We start from the raw sequence: 17,984 nt of genomic DNA, 5'->3' as shown, positions 1-17,984 counted from the left end.
CCTTAAGAGTTAGTGGGATAGGGGCTGGTCTTGCACTCACATAGCCCACACTGCCTGTTGGCCCTGGTTTCACTTCACTGGCAAGGCTGGGAATGAGGGTGGGACCCACACACAGGAAAGATAGCAAAGGGGCTTTCTACAGTTATGTGGAAATGAGTTATGTGTCATGGCTCTACTTTAGGATACCAGGGACCCTCTTCAAGAGTTCCTAGCCATGCTCAGGCCCATCTTAGGCATCTCAGAGCCCCAGTATGAGCTCAGGTATGAGAAGCTTGGAGAAGAGGGCTGGGCCCCTAGGGCTCCTGTAGCTGTGCAGTTGGTAAGAGCATGCTGGCGTAGCTATGGGGAGTTTCCCATAAGGGAAAACAAGTAGGACTGAGCTGCCTGGGCAGTCAAGTAAGTAATCTGGGACATCTAGAAGGAGACAGCATGCCAGTTACCCAGGGATATTGTAGCAGCCCTCCTGCCCATTTCCTAACCCTTAACTTGGCATTGGGTACCTCCAATGGGCAATGGGATCTAGCCCTAACTCACCCTTACCAGCTGCCCTCTACCAGAGGTGAGATGGTATGTGTGTGTTATATATAATATATAATATATATATATATATATATATATATATATTATATATTATATATATATAATGCATATATGTATGTATGTGTAGATATACACACATTTATATGCATGTACCCAACACGCCAGGAAAGCAGGCAGCCACACAGCCACTTCAGTCCTGTAGAGTTTCCAACCTCTAACATCTCTTTCAGTCACCACTGGCCATAATCACCAGCAGTCTCCTTATGTTTTGCTGTCTCAGCCACTACGTCCCTTCCATAATTAGGGTGGGCTCTACTATAAAACCCTGGATGCCCCTGCATGAGGACCTGGGATGCTACCTGGCCTTGTGGGACCCTGGGCAAGTTGCTATAGCTCTGAGTCATCTGTGAGCTGGTTGGAATTATAGTTACCGCCTCCAAGCTGTGTAAGGCGACAGAAGCCAGTGTAGTAAGTACTGAAGACTGTACAGCAATCTGTCCTACGCCCACCTGCAGCCCCCTCACCTTTGCACCCAGCGGGCAATAGCCTTTAAGGAAGTCGCTGCAGACTTCAGCCTTGCGGGACACATACACGTGGCTGTAGGGGCAGTTGCTGTTGCTGCAGATCCCCTTCAGGAAGTAGGAGCACACCGGCATCTGTGGGGAGGAGAGGAGAGACGGGTGAGGACCCGAAGGCTAATGCCCTTGCACTATACCTACTGTACAGGCAAAAAAATACCAGGACTTGCAGGCCCTTGAGAGGGCCCCACAGCTGGACAACAGCCACCCAGATCCTGCCTGGAGACCATCAGCATGGCCCTCCTGTGGGAGAAATGAACACAGAACTGGGTGTAATGGCACATCTTTAATCACAACACTTGCGAGGCAGAGAAAGGTGAATCTCTATGAGTTCCAGGCTAGCTTGGTTTACATAGTAAATTCTAGGCTAGCCTGGGCTTCACAGTGAAATTCCAGGGGAAAAAGCAAAAACTCCACAAGAAATGAACACACAGGCCAGCCAGCAGCAGCAGGGGGCCTGGGAGCCACCTTCCCATCAGAACCCCACTTTCCTTATCTGTTGTAACTCTGCCCAAATGAAGACATGGAAGTAAGCGGTCTGCAGCAGTGGCTTTTCCCTAGGTGTGCTATTCTCTCCATGTGAACACAGTAAACATGGCCTGATGTATCCTGGGAGCCCTGGGACATGGGTCTACTATCTATGTGGGGCAGTCTTGGAGTTGGACACCCAGTGAACCAGGCCAGGCACTGGCCACATGGTAGTACTAAAACCTGGCCTGATAGTAGGTTGGGTCCTGGAGCAGGCAGTCTGGACGTACCCTGGCAGCTGTGTGTGGACAGGCCTGGGCAAGTAACTCAGCCCAGGAGCTAGATATACCTATTCCTTTCTCAACAGAGAGACCCATGGGCCCTGTCGACTGTTGGCTACAGTTCCTACTTGTTACCACCATATGGGCCTAGAGAGGGAAGGACAACCACCAAATGGGCAAAACCTACACAGACCAGGTTTGAGAGCACCCCGGGAAGAGGCTACCTCTGACCTTTGTTCCTTCTCTTCTTGTGGGGCTGCCACCAGTCCTTCCTGGACTGTTTGGAGAAGAGGCATTGCCACTATGGTGGCCCAGCACATCCTCCTCAGCCCCAGGCAGTCACTCCTATCTCACACTGCACATCTCAGCCTGTTGACAGATGTCCCACACTTGGACTAGCAGTGGGTCTGAGGAGTACTTTCCTGTCCCAAGGATCCCATGGGCTTTCAAAAGTCACTTTTCTGGAGCAAGGTGGGAGAGGGTAATGCAGGAACCTATGGAAGGCCAGGGAGGAAGAGGCCAGGGCAGCAGCCCTGGAGTAGAGAGAGGAGGGGAAATCGAAGAAACAAAGGGTGATTTACTGAGCAAGAGTTTATTTTTAATTGTCTTTTAACTGCAGCCATGGAGGGGAGAGGGGCTGGGGGGCCCCGTTTGGGCTGGCGGTGGAGAAGCTGTAGACAATTCCCTTAATGTGGTTTTTGATATAGAGCCCAAATTAGCTCTAATAAAAAGGGATAATAAAGCCAACTCTTGCACCAAACAGAGCTCCTCCTGGCTGTCAGAGCGGGGCCGTTACCAAGAGGAAACTGCATTCTCATTTCAATTAACCTTGTTTGCACCCCGCCACGTCCACACAAATAACAATAACATTAATTCAGGGCGCTGGTGCGGCCCACACATTAGACAGCTTGGAGTGCGCACGGGCTTTGGAGCTGGCGCTTAATGAACCTGAAACTCGACGTGAATTTCCAAATTGCTCACGACAGAGTTTCGAAGCTCGATTAGGGAGAAAAATGCTGATTCTCTCCAAGCTTCTCAAGGGGAAAAGCTGTCGGAGCAGCAGCAGACCTCACCCACCCGCCTCCTCTGCACTGCGGCCCGGGCCCCAGGCCCTTCCTCACACTCACGGCATCTTTTCAGAGGTCAGTGGGTATAAGTAAGGTCAAGTGGTCTGTGGCCCCCAGACCACCCCCTGACGGCAGTGCTCTCAGGCCTTCCAGGCTGAGACACACCTGGTCATTGCAATCTTGCCTGTGCTGCCATGACTCTTTTGACTACTCCTCCATCCATGGCAGAACTGGGACATGAGGCAGATGAGACCATGGCCCTATGCTCTAGGAGCATCTATCAGGTTTACCTCCCCTGTACCTGCAGTGAAGGTGAGAAGGAGCTTGACATTATTGTAGGACCTGGGATAATGGTAACGGGAGAAAGGAGACTCTGTATATGGTATGCTGGGACCCCAGGTCTGGTGCTGCTTCCAGCTGGAGGAAGGAGCAGCACAAAACAGCCAGGACATGGGAGTGAAGGGGAGATCTGGAGGAGTACCTGAGCCTGTCGACACTGGAGGCAGGAGCTACTAACTCAAGACCAAGGAAAACTACACAGTACAGTCTGCCTGGAGGCTGGGTGGTACCCAGGAATGTCCGGAAGAGAGGGCCCGCTGACCACTCAACACTCACCTTTTCCTTGGATACATGGTGAGAGAAAGGGCAGGACCCATCTGTCTTCTTGCATGTGCCTCGGACAAATCTGCAGCATGGGATAGGAAGGTTTGGGGAGGGCTGGTGCCAGGTTCTGTCACAACCCCCCCAAGTTGTAAGTAAGGCAGGGCAGGGCACCTGGTGCACACGGCCACCTTCTCAGGGTCATGGATGTAAGGGCAGCGTTCACCACGGTTACACTTGCCAAAGCGGTTGTAATACATGCAGTACTCTCTCTTCTTCTCTTTCTTCTGCTTTGCCTGTCGGATGATAGCCAGGCTTCGCTGGACAGCCCGGCTATACACAGGGAGAGGTTTGTGAGCCCATGAGTGAGCAGGGAAGCCCCTACCTTCCCAGCCTCAAGGGACGCACCTGGCCAAGGAACGACTACTGCTGGTGGATGGGTCCAGTCGTCCTATGGGGGAAAGGAACAGGTTACATCAGGCCACAGCCCAACTGTAACCCTTATCTATCCTTGCCTGACTAGCTCACACCTTCTTCCTGCCAACCCATCTTGGCAAGCCCCCTTGAGCCTCCCAGCACTTAGCTCAAGCATAGATGCTCCTAGGAGCCCTTCCCTCTGGGGACACAGCATCAAGAATGGGGCCCTGCTGGGCCCTGTGCATGAGTTATGTCAAGGGTGGGCAGCCTTGGATCCAGCATGCCAGACACAAGGACTAGAACAGCCTGCCAGACCCTGATGTCTCCAAGCAGCTAGGCTCCCTAAGATCAACTTGGTGCTTACTGGTTCCCTACTAGCTTCCCAGCTTCCTACTCCCTCTCAGTGCCCATGGGGCTCATGGGGCAGGTTCTTGGGAAGAGGTTGCGACTGGCCCATGGACATGTTTCTAAGATTCATCCTTGGCCTGGCTACCAAGGAGACCATCATGCAAATGGCAAAGGCTAATGGCATCTCACTTTGTAGAGCCTAGGGAGAAAACAGAAGGGCTGCTTATGCCATGGTAGAAAATATGGGCCTGGCTGTATAGGAGAAAAATAGTTTAAAGAATTGATGGGATTGATGGGAAGGAAGGAAGAAAGGACGGAAGGAAAGAAGGAAGGAAGGGAGGGAGGAGGGAGGGAGGGAGGGAGGAAGGAAGGAAGGGAGAGAAAGAGAGGAGAGGTGAGAAAGAAAGGAGGAGGGGAAGGGGAGGTTAGGAGAGAAAGAAGGAAGAGAGAGGGAGGAAAGAAGGAGAGGAGGGAAAGAGAAGGATGGGGAAAAGGGGAAGACATGGCAAATAAGAAAGAGGAAGGGAAGAAGGGGAAGGGTGAAGGAGAGGAAGAAGGAAGGGAAGAGGGGAGCAAAAGAGGAAGGATGGAAGGAAGGGGAGGAAGAGGGGAAGGATAAGATGAGAAAAAGAAGGGAACAGGGAGAAGAGAAAGAGGAAAAGAAGGGAAGGGGTAAGGGAAAAAGAGGGAGAGGAAGGAGAAGAGGGGAAAAGGAGAGGGAAGGAAGAATTGTGTTGGTACTGCTAGAAATTTGACCTGCAGCTCTCTGTACACTGGAAAGGTGTCTGGGTTCAATTGGAGTGTGTTACTTAAAAGTTGGAAGCCTCCCTTTTATAGCCTTCAAACTCCCAAACATCAAGACCCAATTAGCCTTTCTAAGGTGACCATGTGGCATGAAGAAGACAATGGGATGGGAACGGGATCCCTGAGAACTTCAAAGTAGCTATGTGGGGGGAAACCCGGGCTCACCACAGCTTTGCCTGCCTTTTAAAGACACAGACCAACCCCAGGATCACAGGGCAGGCAGGGCAGGACCTGCTCAGGATGGCTTCCCCTGGTTCCTCAAATACGCACATGACCATTCCCAGACCAGATCCAATTTCCTACAGAGCAGCTGCTGAAATGAATACAGCACTAAGAGGCACAAGTGACATCACTCAGAAATTCTGAGGACCTGAGGCGATGACAAAGCCATCTAGGTTTTAAAAGGGGATGTTCTAAAGTGCCTGAACCCACGTAACCAGGCCCTGCTCCTCCATCAGAACACTTGTGATCTGCTCCAGAGCAGCATCCCTCACTCTACCCCAGACCCACTGTAGCCCTTCACAGCTCATTAGATGAAAACTCAGACCATCTCCCCTGGGCACCTTGTAAGCTACTTGGTTCCCAGTGTTCCCCACACACTTCTAACGTCCTCCCTAGGCAGGGGTGGGTGGTATATTGTACCTTAGGTACTTTGGGTCCAAGATAAGACCAAGCCTGCTAGGAAAAATCCTGTCTGCTGCTTGGAAGTACCTGAGGTATCTGCTAAATGAGCTAGCTGTGAGGCTGGACATTACCCTCCTGGAGTTCTGTAGGACTCTCTGGCAAGAGGCTGTTCCACACTTAACCTCAGTGCCCTTGAGTTTTTAAAGGGCATCCACAGGGTCCCAGTGGGAAGCAGAGGCTCTATTGCATAACTATATAGGCTCAGGCAGTTAGGGCATAGACGAGGACCTCAAGAGGGAGACAGGGAGTTGAGGGCACAAGAAAGACTGCAGGGTCCGAGCAGGAAGCAACAAGGGGAAAGGAAGGGTGGCAAGGCTTTCAGAGCGTGGAGAAGCAAAGAATTTAGGGTGGCCTCTATCTCCAGTGGAGGACACCTGTCCTTAGGGTGGCAGTGGAGTGCTGTCCAGGTGGCACAGACACACACTCACACCTGCCAGTCTTCGTAACCAATGACGTGCAATGTGATAGTCTGTCAATGAGCACTGGTTCTCGGGCTGTCACCCAGCCTGCTGGTGACACTAGCACCATCTGCTCCCAGCCAGGGACACGCGGGCATCACGTGCCACCTGTCAGGACCTGGTAGGGAGTAGCTTTCTCATCTTTCCACTTTCTGCTTTTAAAAACACATCAGCATGGGGCTCACGGTGGGAGTTTTGACAAGGATGGGAGGCACCTTTCCAAATGCTTTGCAGTGTTAAAAATGCACATAAAGTAGCTGGCTTGAAAAGAAGCAACCAAAGGTGCAAAGAGCTCAACGGCACAGCCCTGACCTGGGAGCACAAGGTGCTGCTTCTGCTGTGCACTCTGGAGCACCTTCACTTCCTGGAGCTTCCCAAAATAAGTACTGCCTCCCGCCAGTTCTACCCTTGTGTAGTGCCCTGCCTGTTCCCTGGTCCTCAAAGGGAGCTCATCTTTCCAAGAGGTCAAAGACTCTCAGCACTTGGCTATCGCTCTGGCAGAGCCCACAGGCAAACAAGGGGTCAAGCTCAGGTATCTGTCCCCAGTTCCACTGGAGAGATGACTGGCTGCTCCCAGGAGGTTAGAGCAAGGTCCTCCTAAAGCCCAGGTCTACTTAGATGAAAACCTGCCAGGTCCAGGCAGGGCACATTCAGACATCTAGAGCTACAGTCCTGAAAAGAAAACCAAAATGGCAGAGGAAGTACCAGTGAGGAAAAGCAATTAATAGATTCTCCATGAGCTGGCAGCTCTGCACCCCTGGAGTGCAGCTGACAAGACTTCCTTGCATGCCCCTCTATGTGATCTTCTAGCACCCAGGGAGGGAAGGCAGGGCACAAATAATTAGCTGCAGAGGGTGGTGCACACCTTTAGTCCCAGTGCTCAGGAGGCAGGGACAGGTAGATCTCTGTGAGGCCAGCATGGTCTACATAGTAAATTTCAGGACCCCCAGATCTACCTAACAGAAGGACCGTATCTCAAAAAACAAAGAAAAGAGAAAGAGACCTCACTTGCCCAGCAACATGCAGGTACTAGTCAGCAGCAGAAAATACAGATCACACCTGCCTCTCTTTGACCTGGGGACCCTGGAGTTCCTCAAGAAGCCAGGGCAAGCCCTGTAGTCTGAGACTGGACTTCTATTCCTCACTGAAGGGACTAACAGGCTCTTTGTGCCCTCAGCAGGTCCAGCCAACCAAGGACACAGGTCCCAGGCCAAATTTCAAGGCAAGGGTGCAGGAACTGAGACATTTGAATAGCAGGTATACCTAGGAGGGTGAGCTGAACTTACGAAAACCACAAAGCCATGGCTAATGCTGACTCAGTCCTTAAGGGCCTGGAGGGGTGGCCAGGAGAGGCGTTAGCGCCCCATTCCTCCTGTGAAGGGTTGTACTTTCTTGTTGAAGTCAAGGGTTTGCTGACACTAGGGAAGGAAATTTATTTCTTTAATTATGGCTACTGTAAGTGGGCCAGTCAGCGGTAGTGCACAGTTGGGAGCAATATACCTTCTTCACTGTGGGGTGGGGGTCAGATGGGGGGTATCCGGGCAGCAGGTGCTATCCAGCTCATGGATCATCTCCCCTGGCTCAGAAGAAAGGGTGTAGTTTTGCCAGGCTGTCTTCCTCAACATACTTCTCATCCCATCCCAAGAAGGGAAAAGCTAAGCCCCAGAAAGGCCCCAGAGTGGTGCCAAGGCTTAGGCACGTAGGTCAGGGACAATGACAGTCCTGACTGGCAGCAGGTTGAGGCCTTGGCAAGAGCAGGAACAGGAGTAGAGATTAGTGGTAGAAAGGTCCCTTGGACTCCCACCTGTTCTCATCACATGATCCCTTAGATAATTGGCTGAATGGAGGCAGGCTCTGAGTAGCTACTAGGGCACTGGGGAACAAGGTTCCAAGAGCTTTGGGAACAGAGAGTCCTTCTTAGTTGGGTCTACAACAAAGAAAGGAGGCAAAAAGGCCAGGCCTGGGGAACTGTTCACAGCACAATGATGTGAAAGCCCTGAGTGTGGGAGTTAGGAAGGCAGAGTCTATGGAACTCAGCACTTGGCCCTGGGACACAGGAGCAGACACAGCTTCCCAGTGAAAAGTCACAGGGAAGCAGCCCAGCCCTCGTCATAGCTTAGAACCCACCATCTCCAAGTGAGGGACATTTGACTATGCAAGGCCAAATACAACACTGCCACCTGCCCTCCAGAAATTACACCTCTCATCTCCACCTCCTTGAGACATGAGCAATGAAAAAAGCTCAGGTGGCTGGTGTAGCCCCATGCCCTAAGCCCATCCGGCCTGACAGTGCAAAGCAGGACCCAGCACAAGATGGCTAGTCCTAGTATCTGAAGATGGGACCATGGGACAGTCACTATATAGTGATGGTGGACATTATAGGGAAATGAGAGAGTTTATTTCCTAGCCCAAGGTTCAGTCCCAATCCCAAGCCTTGGTGCTTAGAAAGTCTGGAGTATGAGACAGAGCAAAACCACAGGCACAAGGAGATCACAGGGGGCAATGATGGGGAAGTGGAGACCCAAGGGCATGTAAGAGTCAAGGCAGGAGCCCAGGCTACTAGCACAGTTCTCAAGAAGAATTTATTAGGCTCTCCCACACCCAAAGGAATAAATCTCAGGAGCCATGTTCCCTGTGTGTCTTGCCCAGAGAAACCTGGAAGCTCCGTGCCTGAAGAGCAGCTCCCGAGCACAGCCTGGCAGGGACACAGAGAAGCTGGCTGTCCCAAATGCGATGTTTCCTGTGTCTGCTGCCCTAGGCACTGACTTCTCCCGAGTTGATCTCTTTTCCTCTCAGCCCCTCTGGTGAGTGAGTAGGGCTGCTGGGTACAGCTGGGCCTCTGCAGTCCCTTAGCAGCCCATAATCTTGCCTTATTTTTTGATGGACAAAGAAAAGGATAGAATTGGACTGAAACCAAAATACTTTTCTAGTTAATTTGTACAATAAGCACATCCAAAGCATTTCCTTCTCCTCAGCCTGTCCCCAGGCCACAGGGGCTTGCAGCATCGGTGGTGCCTGCCTCCAGATACAGTTGGCGAGGCATCACCAATGTGATTAAGGGTGCTGTGGCCCCAGGTGTTCGCTCACCCGGGCATGTTTACCATACCTGGTTCATCCTTTGTCCAAAAGCAAAACACAGGCACTCCTGCATGGTCTCCCACAGAAAATCTGGGGCTGCTCAGCCAAGCAAGAGGCAAGCGCCACTCAGACTCCCAGGAGACACTAGGGTTTCAGGGCCTCCCAACACAGCCCCAGCTCTGGCTGCCCCTTTAGTTTCATAAGGGATAGCTCCTAAAGCCCTGTGCTTATGCAGTTCTCTGAGTGCATCTGCTCTTCAGCTCTCTTAAGTTCCAGGACCCTGGCCTTGTCCCCCTTTCACAGCTATGCCCACAGCTGACAGCTTCAGCGTAGAACCAAGGCCCAGAGAAAACAAGGCACACTAACATTCAGTGCCCACCCACATACTCTCCAGCATCCCACTCACCTGTGCGGAGGGGGGCCCTACTGCCATCACTGGGCCGGCTGGAGGTCTTGGAGAGCTTGTTGGCAGACACTTTGTAGAGAACCCCTCCTATGCAGCGATAGCCTTTGTTACGCCACCGAGGGGAAGCAGGTGGGGCTTTTCCGGTCCCACTGACAGTCGGACGAAGGCGGTTCAGCATCATGGACCTACAGAGAAAATAAACCCTTTACCAGATGTGGCCCAGAACAAGCTATAGATTTGCTGGTCAAAAGTACTTGCTGTATGGGATGTATTAGAGCTGAGGTGGCTGGGGTCTCTGGTCCAGCTGCCAAGAGACCTGTGACTGCTTCGCTCTCATAGAGACACTTCTGTACCAGTAGTCAAGGACTTCTGACAAGAATCCCAAGGCACAGCATTATACGAGCTGGCTAAAAAATCATGAGCCCCCGAAGGGTCACACAGAGGAATGGCCTCTTCCAACACATGCTGTCCGTGGAGGCAGTCTCTTAGCCTGGCCACTGGTGAGTATCCCTGTGCTGGGGATGTTCCCTGGGGCTCTCTGGGCACCTATATTTTGAAAAGCAGTGCAGGGCCTTGGCCTTTGGCACCAGTATGTGACACTCACTTGGGTTCCTGCCAAGGCTGATGCAGACTCTGCCCCACAAGAGATGTCAAGGAATCAAGAGGGACTACTGCTTATCATGTCCTTCTCCTGAGAATGTATGAGGGCAGTCTCACAAGCCCACCAGGACCACCATGTAGGACAGAAATTGCTGTTCAAGCCAGGCAGTGGTGGTGCACGCCTTTACACCCAGCACTTGGGAGGCAGAGGCAGATGAATCTCTGAGTTCAAGGCCAGCATGGTCTACAGGGTGAGTTCCAAGACAGTCAGAGCTACACAGAGAAACCCTGTCTCAAACAAATAAGGGGCAAGGGGAGAGAAAAAAATTGCTGTTCAAAATGCAGCTGTAGGATTGGTAGCTTGGAGAACAGACCTGAGCTAGGTCAGTCTTGAACCTCAGAGGCCATCCTATTATTGCTCCTTCAAAGACCTCAGGTCTACCAGACACCCCAGAGCCCCTTGCAACTCACTCAAGCACTAAGCAAGCTGAGGAAGGGCCTTGATGTTGTTATCACTCAGAGAGAAGGCCTCTGTTCTCCATGAATGTGACAGCCCCTGCCTAACTGTGATGCCAACAGGTTGTCCCCAGGGAGGGAACTTGGTGTTCTAGCAGCTAGGTGAGGCCAGGGGGTTCAGCATGCAGCCAATCTTCAAGATACATTTTTGTGGTGTCTTGTTTATGTAAATCAGACACTACTTATCACATGATCACAGCCTGCATGCGCTGCCCTCTAGTGGCACGTGTGAGCAACGGGCACCAGAGAGAGATCAGGCTGAGCACACAGGCCTTCCTAACAGCAGTTCCCACCCCCAGAGAACAGCTAAAATGGAAGGTAAGGGCAGCCTATCCAGCCTGGTACAGGGTAGGAACCTTTCACAGGGTAATCCAACTGTCTCCCATGGCCTGTGGCCTACCTAGCTCCTGAGGGAAGCAAGGTCTGAAGTCTTTGAGGATCTCACAGCTGTAAGAGACCTTCTCTAGCAAACTAGGGCCAAGCAGGTATCCTCAGAGCTGAGCTATAAGGTAAAAGCCAGAGAGGGTTAGCTTGCTTGCCTTGCCAAGACACCTGCTATATTGCCCACCACAGCCTGCTCTGCCCACCCAGGAGGAGCCAACCAGAAAGAAAATCACTAGAGGAGGGGCAGTCATGTACTCAGGCTCAGCTACCATTCTAACATTCAGCACCATAGCCCCCTTTGAGCCTCGGTCTCTCCACTTGCAGGTTGGGATAACTCTTGCCAGCCAGTGGCCTCAGAGGGCTCATTAGTGAGATAATGTGAGCAAAGCGAGTCAGACGTCAGGGGACCAAAGCTGCGGTGTAAGTACAAACAGAGTGGTGGGGAGGCCACAGAAGGCACTTAACCCAGTTTCTCTTAATTAAAATTCAAGTTCACAAACACCAATCTTGGAGGGAAAGAGTCCTGCCAAGAAGCCAGGCTGCAGTGATCCATCTGCCTGGCCTCTCACTGCCCTACCCATCACAGACTTCATCAGCCCTCTACTGGGTACCATCTGGGTTAGAGAGGGGCAGCCTATGAGACTGAGACCTCCAGGATCTAGTCTCTCAGACTTTGTACACTTGGCTTTAACTGTGTATGAGGAAAGGCCCAACCAGGAGAGATCTTCTACTATTCCAGTCCCTTACTTGTCAATCCTACCTGTCATTCTTAGAGGCTCAGTGGTATGTCCTAACCTCTCCATCAGAGCTATGGCCACTTCACAAAAGGATGTTCAACCTAGTCCCAAATCCTCAGTGAAAATAAACGGGTACTAGAACAGTGACTGCTGGAGTTGGTTCAAACTGAGGTTGGCTGGCTCCTCACTATTCATGGGGAAGATATTCCTGCATCCACCACCCTGGGGCTAGAGTAGCATTCTGAGGAAGAGAAGACTGGGAACTGGAGAAATGGAGTACCATTCTGTACAGTGACCTCTCATCTAGCTTCTAGCCACCCTACAACTGAAGCTAAAAGCCAGCTGTGGTCTTAATCAGAAGATCTGATGAGCCCCTTGACTAGGGTCCATCCAGGCTCTCTCTTCATAATACTTCTCCCATGCACTTCATCTCTATCCATCGTATAACCATCTAATACAATATGAGCAAATACACAGCCACCAGAAATATGAGGCTCAGAAGACAAGCACACTCATGCTCAGCTACAGTCTGGGGCCCAGCCCTGTGAGAACACATCTGATGCTCTCCCTCTAGAAGCATCTGTTGGAGGCTGATCTAATGCTAACTACTGGCCCTCAAGATCTGGTTACTGCCCACTGGATACACCCATCTTTGTTTGTGTAAACCTGCCTAAAACATTATACCTGATTGGTTCATTAAATGGTCTATACCTGGGCAGGGCAGAATGGGGTAGGCATGGCTAGGTTCCCAGGCTTCTGAGGACAGGAGAATCACGAGAATCACAGGATATACGGATGGTAGAAGAAGGGTGCCAGAATGGGTTAGTGTGGAGGAAAAAAAAAAAATCATGTGGGCGAGGGGAAAGGCCTCCTCCAGTAATGGCATGGAAAGGCCCAGATGAAGAATAGAAGCAAGTACCAAGGGATTATGTATGAAAGGTAGACCAGTTGATGAGAATTAGAGTGGATGGCATTAGATGGGGACTGGGAGATAGATGGTGAGGATATTGAGACAGTGTAAGTGAAACATCTACCTGGCCCAAGGTAAATGACACAATTATAAATCTAACAAGTGTCTATGTCTTGTTATTTGTGATAGTGGGTTAAATAAAATCTAACAAGTGTCTATGTCTTGTTATTTGTGATAGTGATAATTTTAGGGCTAATAATCAATTATATATATATAATTATATATGTATATGTATGTATGTATGTATGTATATCCCCACACTCTTATTTAGTACAACAGTACAACAGACATCTTCAGGGGCTGTGTAATGCACAGAGAGCTCTGAATGTGATTCCCACCTATTTCTCCCTAGATGTAGCTACAGAAAAGAGCCATAGGTTTAAACAGTGTAAGGCAGCCATAGACCTAGCCAGGTCCAGGCAGAACTGTAGAGTTTCCTTACTTCTTCAAGAAAGAAACCTACTTCCCCTCCCTTATGCTTGAGAGAGTCTTGAGTTGGGGACTGTCAACGGCCTGTGTCAAGGAACCACAAGTCAGGAGCCAGCATGGGGCTCCTGCTGGGCTAGGATGACTCAGCCCAGACCTGGTTCCCACTGCTTTCATCCTAAGATGAACAAGCCATTTTTTCATAATTGGTCTTCAGAGCTGAAAGGCTCATCTGTGGTTACAATTCTTCCCCAAGACAGTCTTAGTTACTCCACCTGTTTATTTTATTTTGGTTTGCTTTTTTAATTATTATTTTTTATATTAATCACAGTTTATTTACTTTGTATCCCAGCTGTAGCCCCCTTCCTCATTCCCTCCCAATCCCACCCACCCTCTCACTATGTAGGCCAAGATGACTTCAAACCAGAGACATTCCTGCCTCAGCCTCTTGAGTGCTGGGATTACAGGTATACACCATAACACCTGGCTTGACATATTTAAATTCTTATGGATGATCAGAAAATATCCATTTGTCCCTTTCTCTTTCTTCCTTAAAATGAAACAGAACAAACAAAAACCCTGCTCAGTAGATGGTGATAATTACTGTGGGCCATCTGTGGAGCCACTTGGACAAGATGCAAAACAGCAGCCCCTCTGTTCCTATTCCAGACTGTGTGTGCAAAGGCCTGTGGATACAGGACCTGCAGGGAATAGGGACAAGTGCTACCTGCTGTTTTGCTCAACCATGAACCTGGGAGCTTTGTGTGGAAAAAGCCACATTTGGGGTGTTAATATGGATGAAAACTCAAGAAGATCTGGCTGGACCCTGGGGCTGAACCAGGTCAAGGCAAAGGCCTTTCCTCTAACCATCCACCCACACCCCTGCCAGCTCACTGGCTTTGGAAGCCGCAGCAGAGGGCACCAGGTGGGGCCTTGTAGCTTTTTACTGCCATGGGTGTCACAGCACTCCAGTAAATTGTTACCCTAATGGAGAGGACAGCCTTTGGAAACGAACTGTACAGAGAAGAGGGGATAAAATTAATGAGATAATAGCAGGGCCAAGGACCCTGCAAGCGCCTGCCCTCACGGCACGGCTCTGTAATTCCTTTTCTGCAACGGGAGCCGCAGATCTAAAGGCTTCTCCCATCCGTCCGGCAGGCCCATGCCGCCAGGAAATTTCATTAACGCTGGAAAATAGGAAAGGTATTAAGCGTGGATAATGAAGGCCAGGGAGGGAACAGTGCCTTAAGATAGTCTTCTTTCTCGCCTTTGTAATGGGAGGCATGAACTTTCCCTTCAAATCCATTTCTAATCCATTTGAAATACTACAGCAAATTATCTTTCCTTCAGCCCGAAAGCGGCCAGCCAATTTACTCCGAATAGAAGTGACAATGCCCCAGGATTTATCACCATAACCTTGACTACACCAGGGTGAGGCTGGGCCTCCCCTCTTACCCTTGGGGGGGCACAAAGGATGGGGCAGGGGGAGATAACATTTTAAATGAAAAGCAGTGATAATGGGGAGAAAGACACACACCTCAAAGGTAGTTCTTTTTTTCCTTCCTTCTTTCTTTTTTTTTTTCTTTTTTTCTTTTTTTTTTTAAGAAAGAAAGAGGGAAAAAAGTGTCCACTTCCTTATGAGCAGTGGAAACTTCCAAGCCTGAAGCTGTCTGGGCTGGCAGAGAGGCAGTGATGTGGTTGGGGGTACTTAGGTGGCTAAGCCTAGTCATTCTCTAGCTTTATAGGGTCTGGACATAACCGAATGCTCCAACACTTATGACCAGCACAGCCTAAAGCTTAGTAGACAGGCATCTGGCAGACAGCTCTGTCTAACCACTGCCCCTCTGTACATAGTCCTGCAGGCAGTCTGGCTTCTGCAACCCAAACTCTGGGTACCATCCTCTTGACTCTGTAATGTCCTCATGCATGGGACGTGGACATGGAACATATCCCTCTTAGAGACCACTGTGACCAGTACAGATCCAGCAAAGGCCAAGGACCCTGGGCAGCACACAGTCAGGTGGCATGCAGCGGCCCAAGCCACAGCCAAGTAATTCTAAACTTGGAAACCCACACATACCAGGTCCAATGGTATTTTTGAACAACAGATACTGAGATCAAAGCTGGGTCTCTACAAAGACTAGTGATGAGGGAAGAGTTACTCTAGTAGCTGGGGCGAGGAGGTATGGCCATTACAGAGAAGAGGTCCAGAGGGTCTAGGATGGGACCTGAAGTTCATTTCCTTTCAGCATATCAGACAGCACAGATAGAAGAAATCTGACTTTTAAAGGTAAATTGAGGTGAAGACAGTGAGAGCCCCACCCAGAACCCTCCTGTCCCTCTCAGCTGTGCTCTGGCTCTTGCTACTATCCATCACACTCCAGTCTTGCCTGTTAAAGACAAACAGGTGCCTGGGGAGATGCCTCCATCGGCAAAGCACTTGACATGAAAATATGAGGAGCAGAGTTCAATCTCCAGCACACACGTAAAATGTCAGGCACAGGAGTGTCTAATTATAATCCCCGTACCAGGGATGCATATTCCAGGGGCTCAATGGCCAGCCAGCCTAGCTGACTTGGTGAGCTCTGGGCCAGTGACAAAGCTTGTCTCAAAAAACAAGGTGGATGGCTCCTGAAGAATGTCACCCAAGGTTGGCCTCTGGCCTCCATGTGTATGTACATGTGTGAATACATTCTCTCTCTCCTTTCTCTCTCTCTCTCTCTCTCACACTCCCTCCCTCCCCTGAACATATACATGTACCCACACTCACATGAACACACTTCTCCCTAACAAGAAATGAACAAAAGACCTCAGCCAAGGTCCAAGTAATACTTGTTTACACTTGCTTTTTATACTTACCTCCTGCCCTCTCCTCTGTCCATCTCCACCGCCAGTACGTTCTGCCTCCCAGATCTCTAAGAAATGAAGGTGTTGCCACCTTCCCTTCATCCCTAGGCCTCACCCATTTGTCTTCTTCCAATACTCTAGAGTCTAGCCTGGTTTCTACTGGTTTGGGGTTAAGGGTCCCTTCATCCACTCTTTCCTGACCATTTGTTTGAAACTATGCAATTGATAAAGTTCCTACAATTTCTTAATTCTATATGTATTACAAGAGGTTCACAGGGCTGGGCTCTTGAGTCCTTGCTGGTCATGTTCAAACCCTCCTTCTGTCTAGTCTAGAATTTCAGCTACCCTGGAAAGTTGTAGAACCTACAAAGTAATGTGTCTCCTGGTACTGGGCCTTTGCACACAATGTCCCTCTGCCCGAAGACATGATTATTTCTGGGTCTAAGCTCAGGCATTATGTCCTCAATACCCAGTGAAGATGAGACACTCCCAGAATAAGAAAGATATGGGTTCTATCTAGCCATTTGTCTGTCAAGGATTCCCAAGGGACAAGGCCTGTGCTGTGTGGAATGTAGGCAACTCTAGAAATCTGTGCTATTGGACACATGCCAGATGGGAGCAGAGGTGTGGAGTATGGGGCTCCCAGGATCTCTCAGAAGGGTAGGGACCTGGGTGTGTCTGAAAGCTCTGGTCAGTTATAGACAGGAATAGCAGGAGACAGAACAAGGAGGACTCGTTTCACAGTGCAGGGAGATCTGGCAAACAAGGTACCTATCTGTACATCAAAGGCTGAGCACCAAGGAAGCAATGGAGGGTCAGAGATCACACAAGAGCAGAATGGTGATCCCAACACTGCTGGCCAGAGAACAGCAGCATGTGGGGCCAGGCTACCCAAGCTGGTGGTAATGGAACAGGAGTTGGGCAGGCTGGCTGGGGAGCAGAGAAAACAACCAGAGAAGCATTTTTCAGGAAATGGAGCACGGTTTTTGAAGCTTGGAGCTGAGCGATCGAGAGTGCGCAGTCAGCAGAAGAGGCAGCTTGCACGGCGAATCCCCAAGTAGGTCAGGCGGAGCCGCCGTGACAGGCACTAAACTGCTTAGCAGGGCTTTCCACCAGAAACCGACCGCCCCACCCCAGCCATTCAGCTCAGGAGAGTGAGCTAGTATGTGTGCCTGTGTATGCAAGTACACGAGCATGTGTGTGGGTACCAAGCAGTAGAAACACTCCTTTCCTCTGGTGCTAGTATTACCTAAGGGTTTCAGTACCTGCACATCTTGGGCAGGGCAGCACATGAAATGCTCGAGAAGACAGAAGCCTCACTCAGTAGGCTTATCTCAATGACCTAAACAACTCAGCATCTCAGGTTCCCAAGATGAAGACAGTCCTAGGGAGAAGACTACCAGGGCCAGGCGAAATAAGCAGAGCAGAAGCATGAGGTTGAGGGTGACTAAAAAGATTCATTATCCCTGGGATACAGGCACCACGTACAAAGGAAAAGGGCAATCTAGTCCTGGAGAGCCACAGTGAGGGTAAGAATATACATGGAGAAGGCTGACTGTGTGTACTGTAGTAAAGAAAAGAGCTCAGCCTGGGGCAGGTGAGACTACCTGGTAAGAATGCAAGTAGATGGCTATTGGTGAAGGAGGTGGGACAGAATTGGCTAATTAGGGTCCAACGCTGACCCATGAGCAGGACTCCAAGGAAGAGCTCTGCTCTGACACCCAAGGACTCTTCAGGGTATTGCTCCTTGAGGGATCCTGCTCCACCCTCTCTTA

General features: G+C 50.3%; 1 protein-coding gene across 1 annotated transcript in view; it reads right to left on the bottom strand.

Moving 5' to 3' along the window:
- Positions 1-17,984, bottom strand: part of Zc3h3 (zinc finger CCCH-type containing 3) — an 88,509-nt gene that overhangs the window by 21,795 nt on the left and 48,730 nt on the right. Inside the window, exons 5-9 of the mRNA XM_055626421.1 lie at positions 9,730-9,914; positions 3,943-3,985; positions 3,709-3,867; positions 3,550-3,619; positions 1,065-1,196 (exon numbers count right to left, since the gene is read on the bottom strand). Of these exons, the coding sequence (XP_055482396.1) occupies positions 1,065-1,196; positions 3,550-3,619; positions 3,709-3,867; positions 3,943-3,985; positions 9,730-9,914 (589 nt within the window). The remainder of the gene's footprint in view (positions 1-1,064; positions 1,197-3,549; positions 3,620-3,708; positions 3,868-3,942; positions 3,986-9,729; positions 9,915-17,984) is intronic.

Source organism: Psammomys obesus, unplaced genomic scaffold (assembly GCF_907164565.1).
Source record: "Psammomys obesus unplaced genomic scaffold, mPsaObe1.curated_primary_1811, whole genome shotgun sequence".
NCBI lineage: Eukaryota > Metazoa > Chordata > Mammalia > Rodentia > Muridae > Psammomys > Psammomys obesus.
This window is presented reverse-complemented; position numbering and strand designations above follow the sequence as displayed.